Raw genomic sequence first — 20,166 nt, 5'->3', positions numbered from 1 at the left:
CGACGTCTACGAGGCAGATTTGGAACTTCGGATTTGAAGGGAGCACACCCTTGTCCGCCATATCAGTTGGCTTTCCACAGCAGTTGAAAGAGGAGGAGAGGCTGAGGAAATGGCATCTCTGCCTATCACGTGTAAAGTGTTGTCGGCAGCACTTTGGTTGCACCAAATCATGTACATAAATACAATTCGGCCTCTACATTTCCTCATTCTTGATAAGAAAGACAACTATGAAATATGAGCCCACCAGCGCTTCATCAACCTAGCGAAAAGAAACACTTTCATGTTGCTATCTCACAAGAACATACTTAGGGATTCTCTGCAACTTTTTCTGTAATTTCACTTCGAATTATTCGAAAAATGTTTGAGAAATATTCGAAAATTATTCGAAATTATTCGATTCGATTCGCACTCAATCTTTATTATTCGAATTCGCTTCGCACCCAAAATTTTGCTATTCGCACAGCTCTAGTTTTTATGAAATATGCGTCTCACACGAGATATTTCTATCAAGAACGTCCCGTGATAGAGTTTGTGGGGCAAGGTCATGGCACCCTCCCCTCCCAACTCGCGCCTCTGATAAATAAACATGGAGGTAGAGCATGAACGGTACTGCATTGAGGCATGTGCGAATAGATTTGAGTATAAACGTAAGCTGATATAAGGCTGATAGTAATGCTGATAGGTGAGTAGATAGGACCATAGGTCGGCAATAAAAGGTGGAGCTCACTCAGACTCACTCAATAAATATATTTTGCGCTACGGGCTCACTCAGACTCAGACTCATCAATATTTTCCTCAACCGGACTCACTCGGACTCAAACTCACCAACATATTGCTCAGCAGGACTCACTCAGACTCAGACTCACGAGTGAGTTTGCCGACCTATGGACATCACACAGCTTGTCCTTAGCCTGCACTACCATCAGTTATCATGCTATACCAACAAGCCCAAATTGCCACCCTCATGGGAAAGGGAGGTTGGGGCTGCTGACCTTTAGTGCTGAATTTCTTCTTGCACAGCTACCTGCTGCTGAAGACGCACCAGATTCCCATGGATGCATTCCTGGTGGCCCTGAAGTTCATGAAGGTGCGGCTTCGTTGCAGATCATCTGCCTTTCTGTCTAATCATTCCGTGCTTTAACTTCAGTGGCAGCATTCATTCTACAGATGAAAGAAATGTTTGCACTATTGGCACGCAACCTTATTTCTTTATTTTGATGAGATCGGGTTTCACCCATAAAAAACTGCATCGCTCAACACAAGTCGCGCCACAATGTTTGGGAAGCTTCGCGATTGTTTCAGATTGTTTTGTTATGATTACGTGCAGTACGTGAGTAGTCTAGTTTACTTGTGAGCTTAGGCGAGCACCAGCGATAACACTGGAAGGTTCGATCACTGATGTATAAAAGACTACACGTTTCACCGACGATCAGATTACCAACGGCCAACGACTGTGATCGCCGCGATCAGTGTACAGCATGCTTTGCTTGTACTTTGAGTTACTTAGTTTTCTGTGCACAAGTGCACAAGTTAGCGCAATAGAGAGTTTTATCTGTGCCAGTTGACTGCCGCCTTCTTCATAGTGACTACCACGTGACAATATATAGCCTTGCTTTGCCTGACCACTCAATTTATCATCACAAAGTTTCAGTAAAAGAAAGCTAGTGAAGCATTGTATAATGTTTGTACCATAGCAATTCATTCTATCTTTATTGACAATTTGGGGCTACCGTCTATCTCTGCCTCCAGTTCTAGTTGTTGGGTACAATTTGATCCTCAGCAATCACTCCAGCCAGTGTCTGTGCATTTCTCCTGCCCCGAAGTCATTATTCCATTTATGAAATTGGCTGTCACTGAGTAATTAAAACTTGAGTGGTCGATATACATGCATCTTACTCCTATTGTTTCTTCGTTCATAATCACAGCAGCCAACTGCTGTTCTTGGTGGTACACCGAATGTATCAAGACTCATTATCTCTCATCAAAAAGGCAGAGATCTGGCTTGCCATTGGCAGATTTTAAAGCAATATTGGCAGCTTGGAGTCGGTGCATTTGGCAGCATTTACCCAGTTCTAAGGCACTATATTTTTCAAAAAAATTTGCACATAAATGAACTGCAATTGAATATGAAGCCATGTGTACAGTTTTGGCAACAGCCTGCCATCAGAGCCAAAGTCATTGACCTGAGCACTTTCTTTTTTTTTTTTTTTGCATGTCTGGAGCCTCTTTGGAAAACAGGCTTTAAAGGGACACTAAAGGCAAATATTAAGTTGACGTTGATTGTTGAAATAGCATTCCAGAAACCTCGTAGTGGTTGTTTCGTGCCAAGGAAATGCTTATTTTGAAAGAAAATCACGTTTTAGTGGTCCGCACGGCGTTAGCACACTTCAAATCACCCGCCTGAACGGACCTTCTGACGTAGCAGTTGTTGTGCCCAACGTTGCCTGCCTTTACTGCCCGGCTGCCGACGCTACCATTTCTTGCTCAACAGCGGCCATCAGTTTTGCCAAGGTTCAGCCACGGGCCACTCCTGTAACGGAGCTTAGTTTGGCCAGTATCAGCAGTGCGAAAATGGCAAGAGCTAAGCACATGCAGCAGTCTGCAACACCGAAACTACCACTGAGATGCGCAGCTCGGCGAAAACGGAACTTTTGAGCCCCTCGTGCCGCTCCCTATGGTAACGCCAAGAGGTTCTTTTTTCCATGAATCAAACAGAACCGAACAAGCAGCATTTTATTACGTATTGTGATGCACGGAAGGTTCTTTTTTTATCGCAACTAGTTTGATTACTAGTGGTTAATTGTGCTCGGGACTCTTGACGTCATCGGGATCATTTCCAAAATATCCCACTTGTGGCGCACATCGTGCCCTACATTAACTTAATTTCTCGATTACTAGAGCATTGCTGTTGATACTATTGACGTTTTCAGACGTTCTCACACATTGACCTTTCACTCTGACATAAATTGTTATTTGCCTTTAGTGCCCCTTTAAGCCTTGTATTAAGGGTGAATATTTGAGCTTTTCCAGTGTCAAGCATGATGTCTTTGGCCCAGTGCCAAAGATGCTACTGCCCTTAGAAAAAAACATGACTAGTGCTTAGTTATTCAAAAGTGATTGTATACGCAAAAGTTATTGAGCAAAAATACTGCTTTTCATATATTGAGCTTTTGTGAGGAAGTCATCAGAGCCAGGTGCGCTACATAATGGAGACACTTTGTGTGTTGTCTGTATGCCTCTGCGGACTGGTGTCTTCATTTTCTTGCTGTTCTTGAAACTTTTTTTTAGTCTTTGCAACTTTGAAATTATGGAGCTTCATTGTATTTAGGCTGTCTGATTAACTCAAAATTTCGTAGATTGTTCGTTTGCCATCAGAACAACATTGTAAGAAAGAATTTTTATGTAAAAGTGCTGTGTTGCAGATCTGATGAATACAAATTTATCATTTCGCTGCATTTATTTATGAAAGCTGATTCCCCTGGGGAATGTTAAGGGGTGATATGGTCTTTAAAAATGAAATCGTGAAAGAAATTCGATTTTATGAAAATGGTATTTTCAAAATTTTTTGTTGTTACTCTTCACCAAATTTCGTGCAGGTTAAACGAATATTTTAGCTGTCATATTGACTCTCAGCCAAATACGAGCCAAGGTTTCGGTTAATAAAGTGGTTTTTCAATGACATGCAACAGCCATCAATGAAGCGAGTCTAGCCCGACAGACCATGTTCGTGGAGGTTACTAATGCGATAGAATTTGTAAATATTCTAATACTTTGTGGTGCTCTATGATAAAAAGAAGCCTATTTTCTTCTTGGAGGCTTTGTCAGGATCTAATTTTTCATTTTCAAACTTGCAGAAGCAAAATCTTGATTTTCAGGGCTCATAGAGGCACACCATAATTTGTGCGGTGGCATATGGCTACATGTGCGTACTACACAAATGTAGCAGCAGATTATTAAGTTTTGCTTTTGTAAATTTTTGATCCTGGTATTAATTGGACCACACGATAGCCATGTCAGCTGATTGGACATCAGATTGCTATAATACATACAATATAAAAAATGTATTTCTGCATTTATGTTTCTTACACTTCGTAGTATCCAGCCACATGTCAATGATAATATTCTGGCTAGGACTTTGCTTGTCTTCTTTAGTCTAAACAATAAGTGATTAATTTCAATTGTCACTGATACCATTCAGCCATTTTAAAAAGTAATTGTTTTTGAAATCAGCATGAAAGACTTTGTCTGGATGACAATTTTAATTCAATTTAGTCAAAAGAGCTTTTAAAAATTTCTGAGAATTTTAAACACCACTTCTGCCCTTAAACAACTTTTTCTCAAAATTATTTGTCTGCTTGTCGTTGTCTTTTTAGGTGGACGACGTGGACAGGGAAGAACTGCATTGCATCATTGCCAATCTCATCTACGAGGTGAGCAAAGCTCTAGCTCACGGGTCTCAAACTTACCTCAGCTGGTGGGCCACAGTTGCGAAATTTAGTCTCCCAATGGGCCGGGACACCGAAGGAGATTGGAGCGTGGAGGGGAGTTTGAACAAAATGTCAGCTAACCTGTCCACTTGAAAGAAGACCTTTCCCATATCTCATATTCGGGTCATTTCTGAAGGTGTCAGGTGTCTGGAAACATGTCAGTACTGATCTCCATAGCGACTGAAATCTGGACGCCAATTCTGAAATATTGATTTTCTTTCCACGGTTATGTTTCAACACATAGTGACTGTGTTGGATGCCTCACAAAAAAAAATGCTTGAGACTGGTCACGTCTGTGTAGCTCATGAACATACTTCTTAAGAAAAAAAAGATATGGCACGAACACGGTCATATGTGGGCCGGGCCGCTAGCGAGATGTCCGGAGGCCGCAAGTTTGACACCCCTGCTCTAGTTCGATCAGTACTCATATTGGTTTCAAAAAGTGTTCCATTACTCTTGCATTCGTAACCATACCCTAGAAAATGGATGAGGGTATGTATATCTAGGTCAATTAGTAACGAGGTAGAGCACTCATAAAAATGAAGTTTACCAATAAGGACGGCACATATGGCACACATTTCCAAATCATGGCAGTGTCTCTGTTCTGCAAATTTATATTTCCAAATTCTTCATGGCAAATAGTCCACTGGCTAGCAGTTGATACGGTGCACAAAATTCAACCCTTTGGAACTTGCTAGCAGTATGTAATACGGGAAAGGCACGAAACTCTGTTGTTGCGCGTTTCCTGGATAGTTGTTTTCGGGCAGCGTTGGCATGGCGTCTTTTTTTTCTTGTTTCTAGTGTTCGTCAGTGTCTGGCATGGCCTAAAGGCCCATCCTGCAATCGTCAAAATCATTAAGGGGGGACTCTGCGTTAGAAACGTATTTCTTTACTTTTGAGCGGATTTCTATAGAACTTTCACAGCTTAGGCATATTTATGTTCTGATTTCAAATGTGCAATTATTTTTCTAGTACAGCATGCAGTTTTTAAAATATCAGTTATATGCCGTACTTCATGTGCCTTGTTGGGAGAAAGCTTTTTTTTCTGAACTGTAAGAGTTACAAAGCAAAGCAGCACATCACAATAACCTGGAATGAAAAGTGTATGCAGTAAAACAAGAATCCACGCTGTACGCAAACTTGAACAAAAGTTAGGTATGTGGAACTGTGGTGAGTGAAATCCCAGATCAACATCGATTAACCCACATATGTTCAACATTCCACAACTTTTGTTGCACCACTAGGGAGTCGTGGGAGTTACCCAATGTCTGTGGCACATACCCGTTTATGATGCCCACAAGTGTTACCAGTGGATCCCGGCCATGAAAGGCGCAACCATGAACAGCTTCACTGTTAAAATGTGCGAAGGCGTCCTCCAGCAACACCGTGAAACGATAGTGATGCCAATAGCCCAACTCACAAACTGTTCAATACACTCAAGGTTCTGCTTTCACAGGAGTGAGTGAGTGAGTGAAGGTTAACCACCTTCATATTGACATTTTCAACCATTTTTTTAAATATAGAAAGCAGGCAGAATAAGTTTTCCGAACGCTTTTCATGTGAGGTCCCTTTACCGCCTCAGGAGCCAGGCACTCGCGGCCTCCGTGATTAGCTCCGGCAGCGCATTACTGGAGCTAATCGCGGAGGCCACGAGGCATTCTTTGTACTTCTCCAACTCGTCGGCAGGTGCCACTAGACCCTCAGCTAACAACGTTCATGCTGCCCGCTCATGAGTATCAGATCATACGTCAAACAAAGGTGGGCACCTCTGTTCTGCTCAGTACAAACAAAGGCATAACTGCACATTTTAAGTTAGAAAAGGTTATAATTAGAAGTGTGCTGCATTTTGGCTTTTATATGGAGACAATAGCATTCACCAGTAAAAGGTCATGTCATCCTATCAAATGCATCTTCATTTTTATGCCGCCTGAGGCACCAAAAGTAAATTTGAGTGATGAAATAAAAATATAAATCCACATTTAACGAGAAAAACAGGGTTTGTTTTAGAAAATACAATAGACAATCTTTCGTATTCCGAGCGGTTGTCTTTCCCTTTAAAGCGTATAGTAGTTGTGGTTATGGCTAGTTTACGCTGCACTTGCAATATACTTTGTTTCTTCCTTTTTTGTTCCGCTACCATTTTACAGGGCAAGATAAAGGGCTACATCTCACTGCAGCACCAGAAACTGGTCGTCAGCAAGCAGAGCGCGTTCCCTCGTCTGTCAACCCTCAGCTAGCAGCAGAGGCGCGAAAACATCATGCCTTTGTGTCCACAGTGACGCTTGTAAATAAAGTACATTTCAACGTCATCAAAATCAACTGTGTACGTTTGTGAAGACGCAAGTCTTTCAGCTTTTCATGCTAATGCTGTTTTGCTTCCAGCAGCAGATGATACCTCAAAACTGGATTTGTCATATCCATCTGTGTTTCCTGTGGCTTGGCTAAGCCCAACTCCTCAGCCTTAGAGTTCACCAAACATTGCATTCTAAACAAAAATGAGATGCCACCACTTAGAATTGCATCTCCTGCTCCAGCAAAGGAGCACATTTGAAAGCTAGATGAATGTACTACATTATTTTCAGCTTTGGCACTTGGCGCTACAGTATCCTCCTTCCCCTCCCCAACTTCTCTGCAGTTTGTGAACATTGCGTGTTAAACAGTAATTTACTGGCATCATCATCATCAGCCTGACTACAGCCACTGCAGAGAAAGGCCTCTCCCACGTTCCGCAAATCAACCCGGTCCTATGCTTGCTGCGGCCACGTTACACCCGCACACTTCTTATTAATCGCATCTGCCCACCTAACTTTGTCTCACCCCTCGCGCGTTTGCATACTGGTCCATACTAATAAACTGTCCAACACTGGTTAGCAACACTGGGTTGGCACTCGCCAATGTTTTCTAAATCAATGCTAATGCTGTCTAGTGGCAGCTTACAAAATTTCAGGGTTCATACAGAAAACGCCTACAGGTTTAAGAGATGAAGATTCAAACGTATTAAAGGACTTTTGAGAGTCCTTCAAAGCTTTATGAAAGGTGCAAGCAGCATCCCTTGTTGCACGTCTTTATAACAGCGACATTTTCAAAACACTACAGTTAGTAGTACCAAGGACACAAAGATTGTGTTGTAAACATATTCCACCTTGCTGGGACGACTTTCTTGTATTGGGTGATTTTCACGAGTTTTTGCTTTACTCTTCGAGGTATCCCACAAACAAACACTGGCACAAGTCAAATCAGCTTCGTACACCCACTTGCTTCACATGAAGACAGAAAACAGAGGAACAAAGGCACCTGAAGTGCTGAAGGGTTCAGCACAGAGTGCTCAAAAGATAAGCCAAGAGATCAAAAAGTAGGAAGAGAAGGCAAGCCGACTATGGGGAAATAGAACAAATGACGGGATGAGCCCCAAGAAAAGAAACAAAAACAGAAAGAAAGGTTCACCTTGTTTTTAGGTCTGGTGATCCCATGCCACGAATTTCCCACAGGGTGGGTGCCCTCCCAAGCAACTATGTACTTCGTTTTGCCGAGCACCGGGCCGGAAGTGCGCTATTACCCATTTCACCGGCAGGTACCGACGACAACAACTCTTTGCCTCCCTCAGCAGCAGCAGATGCTCGACTATTTCTCGGTTGTGGTGGGTAAAGGTGCGCTCAGGGGTCTTTACAGAAAATTGGGGGGTCACCTTTCGAAATGAGTATTCAAGAACAACCGAGTGCCAGGTCGGTGTACTCCTCTACCCTTTTTTATGAAAAACTAGTGGGTTTCCAATCGGCACTGGGAATTGGACCCAGTACCTACCACATTGGAAGCAGACGCTCTACCATGTAGCCACCGCTGCGGTTCGAAGGAAATAAACTAGGGGTGTGCGAATATACGAAATTTCGAATACTTTTCTAATAGTGTTTGCTATTCGATGCGATTCGCACTGGAATATTACTATTCGAACTTCCCAAAGACAAATGCAGTCAACGTCCGATTGAAAGTGACCCCTTCAGATTTTCTATATGCTTCACCTCATTACACCCCCGCATTGCGGCAAAGCTACCTTTCAAGCTCTGTTACCGTCGAACTTAGCAAAGAGAGAGTCAACGTCCGATTTTAAAAGTGGTCCCTAGATTTTCAATATGCTTCACCTCATCACATTCCCGCATTGAGGCAAAGTCGCCTTTCAAGCTCCGCTACGGTCGCAAGTGTATTAACTCAAGAAATCGCTGGTTCCAACATGGAGATGAAAGACGTGGCAGAGGTGGGGGCTCAATTAATGCTGTTTTGGACCTGAAATTTGGGCAGGAAGTTTGAAAAATCGGACGCCGAAGCTTTTTAGCATCCAAAATTTCAAATGTTATTATATATTGATGTCTACGAGGCAGATTTGGAACTCCGGACTTGAAGGGAGCACACCTTTGTCCTCCACATCAGCTGGGCTTCCACAGAAGTTGAATGAGGAGGAGAGGCTGAGGAAATGGCATCTTTGCCTACCATGTGTAAAGTGTTGTCGGCAACACTTTAGTTGCACCAAATTATGTACATAAATACAATTCGGCCCCTACATAGCGCTTCAACCTAGCAAAAATGAACACTTTCATGTTGCTATCTCATAAGAATATGAAGCTTAGGAATCCTCTCCAACTTTTTTTTCTGCAATTTCGCTTCGAAGTATTTGAAAAATATTCTATTCGATTCGCACTCACACTTCAATACTCGAATTCACTTCGCACCCAAAATTTTGCTATTCGCACTAAAAAATAAACCTTTACAGAACATTGCTGCCGCTCGCTCTCTTCATGTTGCTATCTCATAAGAATATGCTTAGGAATCCTCTCCAACTTTTTTTTCTGCAATTTCGCTTCGAAGTATTTGAAAAATATTCTAGAAATATTCGAAGAAAAATATTCTATTCGATTTGCACTCACACTTCAATACTCGAATTCACTTCGCACCCAAAATTTTGCTATTCGCACTAAAAAATAAACCTTTACAGAACATTGTTGCCGCTCGCTCTCTCCCACTGAGGGGCTTTTCCAGTTCTACTGATACACTTGCAAAGGCTCTATATTCTTATTCAGTCAAACACAGACAGACGTGTATACACGATTACTGTCTATATGGAACAGTAGTAATATGCCCCTTGCAAAAGTATAGCACTGCACTACGCATGAATGAAAAATGTACTATGCATGATTAAAAAATTCTCATTTGCTTTCTTGTGGCCTACATGACTTCAATAAGCATTACCCTGGGAACACTATCCTAGCAGCGGGCCCATAAGCCAGAGGGGGGGGCACCCTAGCCCCCCCCCCTCCCCCGAAATTTTGGTGAAGTACGTCTTTTTACCAAAAATAAATAATGAAAATAGGTGTTTTTCTCAAATAGTCAAGGTTTTCAGCAAGCGCCCCCCCCCCCCCCGCCCCGAAAAAAATTCCTGGCTATGGGCCTGCTTAGCAGACATTCACTTTTTTCGCTTTGCACTTCCTTCAGTGTTCCATTTCCAGCGCAGCATACCAAAGTAAGCATACCTTACCAGCCTGCCCATTAGCATGCACTCCTGCCGCATAGCGAAAGTCGCGTTGCTAAGCCTAATGTACATTTTGTGTGGCATGGATCTGCCAAAGGAAGGCATAAGTTCAGGAGAAGATGAAGGCTTGAACAGATGAAAAATTCTTGAACAAGGGGTACTTCTGGAGCCAACACTTCAACAAGTTGTCTTATCTTCTTCGAGGTAGCAACTGCCTACCTTAGCCTGTGTATCTGTACGCTTTGTACACTCTCCCTAAACCAGTAAACAGGACCACTTGTAGAAACTTTGGCTTCAACGATACCCCCTGTTCAAGGATTTTTCATGGTTCTACCTGCAACTCTGCATGTGTGATGAGCAGGTGCTGATGTTCAGTGCTACCTTTGCTATGGCATTGCATAGTGCCAGCAAGGCATTGATGAGGAATCAGTAGCACGGCATATTGACAGACACGTTGTGGCACCTGGCCGACATATTTTTGTTTTGACAAGGCGCACTGTTTATGCGAGTAAGAAGTATAATGGAAACTTACCTCAGTTCCACTCAGTGTGAAATCTGCAGAAACAGCGGAGCTGCGGTACTCCTGTGTATCCCTTACAATTTTCTGTGATTTTGTGTGGGTGTCTGTGATTACATTATTTGTAAAGTATAGATGCATGGGAAAGAATGTGCGGCAGCCCCTGCTACAGTGACTTTTGGCCTTATTCACGCTCAATCCACCCTTCCCCGTTTCACTGTGCAGCTGTCACTTCATCCGCAACCGAAGCAGTTGCGCCACCTTAGGGTGTATCTGGGAACTGGAGCGACACACGTGACGCAGACACTTGTCTGTTCGCAGGCCCAGCCCTAGAACAGCTCTACTGTTAAAGGGGGGATGTGGCAATGAGAATGTTAAATTTAGTAAAAATGTTAAATTTTTCAGTTAATGTTTTTCTGATATCCTGAGACCATCTTTTACATAATATTAGACCGAAATAAGCAGTAAAAGTTGAGAAAAAAAGCATTTTACTAGTGTGCTGTCATCAAAAACTATGAGAAAATTGGGCTTTCAAAAATGCAAACCTGTAGCTTTCCCTTGGCAGAGTGCCACCATATTGACATCATCGTAAACAGGACAGATCAGAGCTCAAGATAGCCACAGAGCTTCATTGCTACAACGAAAAATAAAACCAGCTTCCTTCTGAGTTCCGTTTTCTTAGCTTTGAGCCCCATTTTCTTTGAGCTCCATTTTCTCCGCTTTCATTTTTTGAGCAGTTGCTGTCAGTCATCCCTGTGCCATTTCACAAGTAAAGATATAAGCATTCCGTTCACTGCACTTAGACACTGAGACATTTGCGAGTGCCGTAAAGCTGTCCATATTTGTCTGCATGCCATACAGATTTTTATAATAATTGGCCTTTTGTAAAAGTTGTTGGCAAGAAAATATGTACAAGAAATTTTTAAAAAATTTTTGTTCGTTTATTTGAATACTAAAAAATAAACCAATAGCTTTACGGCACAGAAAAGGCCCTTGTGAATATACTTATGCAGAAATCTCGATGAACTTATGTATAATTCATTAATTAATTATGGGATGACAATGAGAGCCAATCAAGTGTTGTAACTCAAAAACTACAACAGATAGCTCAAACCATATTTCAAATATGATATCAGCACAACAAAGCACATCTGCATTCCAAATTTCATCACTTTATCTCCATAAATAACAAAAACAGTTTTCATTCCACGTCCCCCCTTAAAACTGTGTATGGTAGTAAGTTTCATTACTGTCACTAAAGAATGTGGATGCCAACGCGTATGCCAACAATACATCAGCCAGCCACTTGAATATAGAAAATGTTGAAACTGAAATCACTATGCACCCTGAATGAGAATGCACGTGCAGATATTGTAGCTTCAAAAGTGTAGTGCAATATGGTGCAATATCGCTTTGTATGAAACAGACATTAGTGCCAGAAAAACAATTATCCACAAGCCACTTTACTGTAATCAAGCAGTAATTTACTTCTTCATAAGAGTTGTGTACATTGCGGTAACAAAACAAGTGTTTACTTGAATTACAGACCTCATTTCAAGAAATATGCGGACATTTGTGTCAACATTACTAAGTTTCACAGGGATTCATCATCGGTGCATACCATAACCACTACTAGGTTGTAGATTGTCACACACTGCTTCTTACAATGTTCTACCCTCACAGCAAGCACGCATTTTCAAATATCTAAAGGCAGTGCGTTTATCACAAGCACAGTTTCACCGTTTTGCCTGCAGCTGCTAAAATAGGACCAGTGTTTAGCAACTTTGTTTACAGCACTGCACTGTGGATTATATGCCAGAGCTTTGCCGGAGCTACACAGCAGGTGTCGTAGTCCAACCATCACTCAGATTTGTACTCGTTACACACAATCGTAAGGTCCAGTTGAAAGCATCCTTCAGCGCCATAAAAACACTGGTACTCCCACACTGCTCAGAGCACTTGCAGCACGGCTGTCTCACACTCCTGAGACACTCGGAACAGGTAATGTCACATTCCACTGTCACGGATGTGTTGCGATGAGACTGCCCACATCGTTTTGACATCACAGTGTTGCTGCATCTCGATGACTAGGTTACTGTGCCGATCTCAGGGGCACCTCAGGACGCCATGTGACGTTGCCGCAGTCTGCCGTCCTGGAGCACTGCTACAAGTCTGGTCGTCTTTGTTCCTCTGTGACGGCGCCAGAGTGTTGCCAAAACAGCCTTGCCAACACGCCCAAACACGCAATGCCCTCGGGGCCCAAGCCGGAATCGTCACACATGGTCACATCACAGGCGTAGCGTCACGGGCAAACTCGAACGAGCCTCCTCCGTTTTACTCCTTTCCTTCTTGTCTTGCACATTAGCGCCAGTGCCTGGGCATTCCATAGGTCGTTCTTGTACCTGCTCTGTTACAAGCAGGGCATAGATTTTTCATGTCTAAGGTATTTGGTGCATCCAAGAGCACTAGCATCAGACTGTCACCTGGTTTGGGTCACGACGATGACGAGCCACCTTCCCCGGTCTGCTCCTCCTCCCGCTCTTCTTCGTCCTTCTGCACTGCTGGGAGAGTGGCTGGGTGGAAGTAAGGGTTCTGCAGAGACGCTGCCTGGGTGACCTTCTCCTGGCTGGTGTTGTCGATGCCCTCCACCTCGCTGAACAGGCCCAGCTGGGTGTGGCCCGTGAAGTGTGCCTCTCGCTCGATGTAGTAGAGCAGCACCTCGAGGAGCTGGGGGCAGTCGCGCCACTCGGAGTACGGCTGCAGCTCTTCTCGCTCCGGAAGCCGCAGGAAGTGGGACGCCACCAGCTCGGAGTCGTACAGCACCACCTGCATGACGTGGTGGTTGAGTTCGTGCCAGTTTTATAAAAAAAGTTCTGTCCTAATTACTACGGCGGACAGTGGTGCTTGAGATGGCAGCTTGTTATATTGAGCCAACTATCTCTATGAGGAATGAACAGCAATGGCTTTGCCATCGCATAGCGTGATGTAAGAGGTTCATATTAACTCAAGAAATACACTGCTTGTTGAAAGCTTATTCAAAGCTTGAAAGTTACATGATGAAGCTTGCAAACATCGTGGCACATCCAATCACCTTTGCACCATTGTGTCTGCCTCCTTGTTTGCTGCTGTTCCCATCCCTCTCCCTTTCACCCTTGCAGCAGGATGATGCAGCAGCTGGACTGTCACTCACCTGTTGCTCTAGCCCTGAAAGGGTCTAGTGGGTGGTTTTCCACTGAATAGTTGTTGACGACAAGGGCATAACCATGTCATCACATTATGCTGTTTTGGTAACTTTGCTCTCCATGGTTTGTCGGTTCCACCGCAAAAGCCTTAAAAGTGCAAAGCGAAATCCCAACAACTTGTCAAGAATTGTCACTTAGCCCAAATTTGTAAAATTTACAGAAAGTTTTTCAGTCTTGGCAGCTGCATCCTGGGTGACGCACTACTACTACTATGTGAAAACCTACTGACATGTTTGCTAACACATTTAAGTCATTAGTAAACTGTGCAGCAAATGCTGCCACCTTCTATGCTGCCATCATGAACATTGCACCCTTTGCCAAATTATGTTGCTGGCACTGCTTTATTGTCACTTCTGTCTAAGGCATCTATGAGTCTTGACAGTATTAAAAACTAATAAATTTACAGAACAACTGTACAGCTGCCAAAGGTGCCTGTGACCCAGAGACAGCAGTGCATGAAATATGTGCCCGGAAAACATACTTGCACACTTTGTGTACAGTATACACACACACCTGACATACGCATGCATGATGTAAAGCTTTGAAAATTTTTTGTTAGTGTCAGGCCTTAACGTGTCAGCTGAGATAAAAATTATTACTAGCATGGCACTAAACACAATATTAATTTGACCCCAAGACTTATGCAACTCTGCAACATTACCCAGCAGAATCCACGTAAGAAAGCAAAATAATGCAGACAAGACAGGATGCAAATAAACAGCAGTGATCAATGTGTACTGCTTCCACATAGGCATTAAGAAAATAAACCTTCACACTGTATTTACTACTGCTGAGATTTGAATTCGTATTAAAATTCTATATTCATTTAGCAACCTTCTTCAAACACTTGCCACTACATTGTTACCTCACTCAAGGTGCAAGTTTAAACCTGGCATTCAGCATGCAACGTGACAGTCACCTACCACTATGAGATGGTCAGTGCGACCTTTTGCTCACCTGAAGTCCATACCAAAGTTGCTCGTGGGTGACTCCTCGTGGCAAGAGCCAGTCGACAACACGGCGGGTGTTCAGCAGGGATATCCGCTTGGCCGATGGGTGACTGGCCAGTCGCTGACGCACCTGAACATGCGAAGAGAAAGTCATTCAGTAAGCAACCTCAACGTGAATCGCACTTTCAATGAAATGCCAGCGGCGTGTGAATGCTTGCCTTCCACAACTCTCTGTTGCTAGAAATTGAAACACCCGGCCTTGGCAACATCGGAAACCAGCAAAATACGCAACAGAGCGAAACAAAAACCTGTCCAACACATCTCCCTTCAAGACGACCTCTCAATTTTGCTCACCTCCGCTTCCGGCTTCCCCAGCAGGTGCGCGAGGTACTCGGCGGTCTCACGGGGTCGGCCGCGGTCGCTGCCGCTGTAGAAGACGCGTGCAAAGTCTGAAGCGGCCATGCTGAGCACGTTGATCGACACCCCGCTGGCAGGGTGCCCCAACTGCGAGAGTAGCTCCAGACGGTGCCGTGCCTTGGATGCATAGTACACCAGGTTCAGCAGGCGGGGACACTCGCGACGCACCTCAAACTCCGCCACCTGTTGTGGATCAAAACGAAAGGATGGTGGGGACACACGCGAAATGTGGCTTCACATGCAGGCAAATGTTCGTGGCACATAAACCATCTGGCATTCATACAATGAGCTGCTTTAAAAACAAGACTATTGTGCACAAAACAACCGTTTCAATTGCTACGTTTGTTGAAATGCAATGTCTGTAAAGAACCGACACTGCAGCGCATCCCATACGTCCCCAATGGCACATGCGTCTTCTTGAAGGCAATCCATAGAAAGGTCTAGCATAACAAAACTGAATAGCTGAAAGCAAACATTTAAAATGAAGAGGGCCTTCTTTCTGACAAAGAGAGTGTTCCCTTCATGAAAGAAAAGATAAAAATTTTTGAGAACTTGGCTTTCAGAACATATTAGTACAGTAGAACCCCGCTGATACGTTTTTGAAGGGACCGTAGGAAATAAACGTAAGAGACGGGAAACGTAAGAGCCGAAAAACAGGAAAAACGGCAAAATATTTAGTGGTACAGAATTTTATTTCAATTCTTACGAGCAGCACGAAAATTGGCGCGCTCATCCGCGATCTAGTCGATGGATAGAAACGCGGAGCTTAGGACGGCCTCATCCACAGAAATGTAATCAATGTATGTGATTTTTTTAACACCAACAGCTGTAGGCATGAAAGAACTAAGCACACGCAATCACGACCGGCGCGGCGAGTCCGACCGCGAACCGCACGCACGACCATGCGAGCTCCAACCAGCTCGAACTCCTCCCGTTCTCCGACAAATAACGATGATGATGAGTCTACGCCAACGCGATGGCAGAAGTGAATGCCAATCTCGAAGGCCTTGCTTTCGCATGCAATTACGTCATACACGCCATGTTTGTGCAATACAAATCTTAAAGGCTATGCTTTTGTCAATAGTAAATGCCAATCTCGAAGGCCTTGCTTTCGCGAGCAGTTACGTCATAGACGCCATCTTTGCAATTTGAATCTCGAAGGCCATGCTTTTGTTTGCATCAATTGAAAGATTCTGTTGCTTGCGCCTCTCATGCGGCTAATATTACGGTCAAACGAGGCCAAGCTGCATGAAAATGCACCATGGCGGCTCTCTTTGGTAGTCACTCGGTCGGCTCCGAGCGCACCTCGCGACGTATCATACGAGAACGGTCCGACAGTTACGACGTAACAGCGGGGTTCCCAATACATTGTATCCTATGGGAGCTATGCTGGGACCGGCGGAAAATGACGTAACAGCCGGGAAAACGCAGCAGTGAGGAACGTAACAGCGGGGTTCTACTGTATTTTGCTCCCATATGAACATTCATGAGAAGTGTCATAATGTTAACAATTCGTCCCTGATGTGTTCACATCGACATCAAAGTGACTTAATAAGAGAATGAAGGAAAGAAGATGGATTTTAAAGGCTCATTTTTCTTTGTTAGACACAATATTAATGAGAACAGACAATAATGCCAAAGAAAGTATACAGGGGATGTTATATGTAATAATTGGTATATAAATGTGAAGAAAGTAAAGTGGACAAAATGATAACTTGCCGCCGGCAGGGACCGAACCTGCCGGCGGAACTGCTGCATAAATGGAACATTTGCCTCTAATATGATTGGTTTAGTACTTGAATTCTGCACCCCTGTTCATCCCTTAGTAAATGGTACTCCTGTTAACCGAAACATGTTTTCCTGGTACTTTCAGGTTCCGTTTAATGAAAGTGTAGTGTAGTCGCAACACTTAATCAACATATGGATTTTTTTTTTTTTGAAAATATAAACAACCAGAGGAAGGAACGCTGCACATAGGAGAGAAACCACATGTATGGCCACTGGACTTACCACTGTTGTTTGCTTGAAGCACTCTATACATATATATACAGTAGACTCGATAATTCAGACTTCTGGTTAATTCAAACAAGCCTTATATTTTTGGTTGGCCCACTATGTTTTCAGTTTATTTTAAAGTCGCTTAATTCAAAGTGCCACACTGCACAAATTCACTTAATTCAAGTTTTTTGCTTGTCCGTGCCTGGAAATATCTGCTGCCTTTGTTGCTTCTAGCTTAACATTCGCATTTTTATATGACTAACAGTCACAAATAAGGCTGATTGCCTGCCTAAGAAACGGCTAAACTAGCCAAAACATCTAGTTGCATGCCGACAGAGGAAGAGAAAAAAAAAAAAAGACGGCCTGGCCTTGGTCTACCGTGTGCCAAACGCTTCTTAAACGTTACTCTCTTCCTCCCTCCCAATGTCAACAGGCAGCATAACAGGGGTCATTTCTGAGGGCAACACACTTGCAATCGAGAAAAGGCTACATGCAAAGCATACAAGTTCAGCATAAAAATGCTAGACATAAACCTTAAATCTTTTGTGATCAAAGTCGGGAGTACAGTAAAGGCTCGTTAATTCGACTCTCGTTAATTCGGAAAATCGGTTAATTCGGACACGTCATCTGGTCCCTGTAAATATACGCATCACTCTATGAGACTGGGCGCTCGTTATTTCGGACAGATTTGACCGCAAATCGGATAATTCGGCGACTTTCGGGCCGCTGGCGAGGCTCGAAAACGAAAAAAGAACAATTCGGAACAGAAGTGAAGCTCTAACGCAGCATCGCCATGGACATCAATTGTCGACTTGGCTTGACTTGAGACTGCCAGACTGGTTGAACGCCTTTTCTTCGCGTGTGCTTTGTTCCCGTTGGTGTGCTGCATCGTTGAACGTTGTTTTATCGAGGAACGATTCAGTACGGCTCCTTTAGCTTGATTGTTGCTGGTGCTTTTGTGCTGACTTTTCGTGTGAACGCACTCTCCGCCGATGGCAACGCCGGCGAAGTGGCCCAAGTACGAGGCGAAGGACTTCACCACCAAAGTAGAAATTTTGCGTGCCCTGAAAAATGGGCTCTGCCGACAAGAAGTTGCTCCTGTGCCATGATGTCGGCGAACAATACGACGTGAGTCTCCTGAGCGCAGTTAGCATTCTTGCGTATGTGTGGCAGAACACGCCTGCGCACGCCATTGCCAACTGTTTCAGGCACAGTGGCTTTGTTGTACCCGACTACAGCGATGCCGAAGTGTCGCCGGACTACGGTGCCGACGTTGGGCAGGATTTTGGAAGTGTTATGCCTGATGCAGTGACACTAGAGGATTATATCGGCATTGATGATGGCGTTGCCACTGCCGGCTGTCTGACTGATGAGCAAATCGTCAAGGAAGTGATGCATGGCAACGAATCCGAGAACGAAGAGCCTGAAGAGGAGCAGCCACACGGGCCCCCTTGCACTGTGAAGGAAGTCGCGGAGGCCCGCGTCGTCCTTGAAGAATTTTGTTTTGGCACTGCAGACAGCATGCGAGCTGCTGAGCACCTTAAAGGGCTCAGAAAAATTGTGTCCGTGCGAATTTCTGCTCGAAAACAGACACGCATCCGCGATTACTTTGTAAAGTAAAGGTATGTTGAAAAAACTTGCATTTATTGTGTTTATTTCGACCATTCGATAATTCGGACATTCGGTTAATTCGGACATTTTTTCCGGTCCCTAGAAATCCGAATTAACGAGCTTTTACTGTAGTTGCTAACCACTAGTACCGATGCTTAAGGTGCCCAGACAATATAGTATATACTCAACACCGTGCAAGTAGGCAAACCTTGGTGATCTCCTTCAGCCGCTTCTCAATGGTCTCTGGGCTGAGGCTGTAGATACGGATGCAGCGCTGCACCTGAGCCGGCGTGATGCCGTGCGCCTGTAGCAGCCGCTCGACACGAATCAGGTTCTCGGCCGGCACAGTCAGCAGACGGGGGCAGAGCACCGCTAGCTCGCGCATGTGCAGACCCGCGAGCTGACGCACCTGCGACAGCTGGCTCTCCAGGTTGCCCGGATGAGCCAGGAGCACAAAACCATTGCGCAAGATCTGCACCACAGAAATGACATTGAACAATTACATATCTGTAACTATGTGCGTCCATTTCTCTGGCAGATTCAAACAAAACAGAAAGAGGGAGGCCTGATCTGTTTGACAGTGGGCAAGCCGGGGAAGCCTCAGACACGTCCAGCCTGGGCCCCCCCCCCACTCACTCTCTTCCTGACTGCTCTTGACTGAGAGATTCACCGATTGGCTTGCTGACATTATTTAGTATCTATCGGCGGCAACGAGTGCTAGCCAATGCGATTCCCAGTTTCACTCAAGGGCAATAATAAAAGTAATGTGCCCTTTCACAATGCCTAGCAGTGCATCTACAATTGAAGTCTGTTTAAAAAAGCTTAGGCAGCACAAGCAACAAACTAGGCATCAGCAAATATGCTTGGTGGTATTTACATGCATTTGCGGGAACCTCAAACAGATTCAGACCAAGATGAAAATATGTCGGTCCCTATACAGGAGCCACCCCACAGGAGCTCCCTCGTCAGTACATATGTTTTCACCTTGGTCAGCATCTGTTCAGAGGTTTTGCCAATGTTTCCCTTGACCAGACGAGATTTTGTCAGACACCCTACTTCATATTGCCAAGCACTTCCTGTGCCATCATTTTTACACATACACCATAACTATAACACATGAGTGATTAGAGTGAGAAACCTGTGTGGTTCTTAAAATGTCACCTGAAGATTGATAATCAGCTACATTCTACTTCAAGTAAATTTTTTCCAAGTTCCTGTCAAACTACAGATTACACCTCAAAAGAGCTGCCATAAGTTCACTTGAGACACAGCATGCTCTGGTAACAATCACAGTATTTCACCACTATGCGCGCACAACAGGCTGTCAGAAACAGTCGTCAGACTGCTTGCTCTTGTTTTTTGAGATAAACCTTGACAAGCTCATCAAGAAACTCTCAGGTGAAGAAGACCAGGACCCAAGTTTTCA

General features: G+C 44.1%; 2 protein-coding genes across 2 annotated transcripts in view; one reads left to right on the top strand and one right to left on the bottom strand.

Moving 5' to 3' along the window:
* The window catches only part of LOC119386752 (PCI domain-containing protein 2), a 33,105-nt gene extending 26,303 nt beyond the window's left edge, over positions 1-6,802 (top strand). Inside the window, exons 13-15 of the mRNA XM_049413234.1 lie at positions 1,021-1,087; positions 4,374-4,430; positions 6,635-6,802. Of these exons, the coding sequence (XP_049269191.1) occupies positions 1,021-1,087; positions 4,374-4,430; positions 6,635-6,724 (214 nt within the window). The 3' untranslated portion in view covers positions 6,725-6,802. The remainder of the gene's footprint in view (positions 1-1,020; positions 1,088-4,373; positions 4,431-6,634) is intronic.
* Positions 6,803-11,516: 4,714 nt separating this feature from the next.
* On the bottom strand, positions 11,517-19,237 carry LOC119386750 (transcription termination factor 5, mitochondrial). Its single transcript, XM_037654028.2, has 4 exons — positions 18,949-19,237; positions 15,069-15,314; positions 14,722-14,844; positions 11,517-13,348 (listed from the first exon to the last, which is right to left on the bottom strand). Exons 1-4 carry the CDS (start codon positions 19,123-19,125, stop codon positions 13,016-13,018), a joined length of 879 nt encoding a protein of 292 aa, XP_037509956.2. The 5' UTR covers positions 19,126-19,237; the 3' UTR covers positions 11,517-13,015.
* Positions 19,238-20,166: the final 929 nt, after the last annotated feature.

The sequence above is a fragment of the Rhipicephalus sanguineus genome, chromosome 3, assembly GCF_013339695.2.
Source record: "Rhipicephalus sanguineus isolate Rsan-2018 chromosome 3, BIME_Rsan_1.4, whole genome shotgun sequence".
In the NCBI taxonomy this organism is placed as follows: Eukaryota; Metazoa; Arthropoda; class Arachnida; order Ixodida; family Ixodidae; genus Rhipicephalus; species Rhipicephalus sanguineus.
Note: the sequence above shows the minus strand (reverse complement) of the source record. Positions and strands in the feature narration are given on the sequence as shown.

Excerpts from the sequence above, each read along its gene's own strand:
- LOC119386750 (XM_037654028.2), bottom strand. The coding sequence starts at position 19,125 with ATGCGCGAGCTAGCGGTGCTCTGCCCCCGTCTGCTGACTGTGCCGGCC. Across the intron at positions 14,845-15,068 it reads TGGGGAAGCCGGAAGCGGAG|GTGCGTCAGCGACTGGCCAG; the intron begins GTGAGCAAAATT and ends TCGCATGTTCAG. Across the intron at positions 13,349-14,721 it reads AACTTTGGTATGGACTTCAG|GTGGTGCTGTACGACTCCGA; the intron begins GTGAGCAAAAGG and ends CACGTCATGCAG.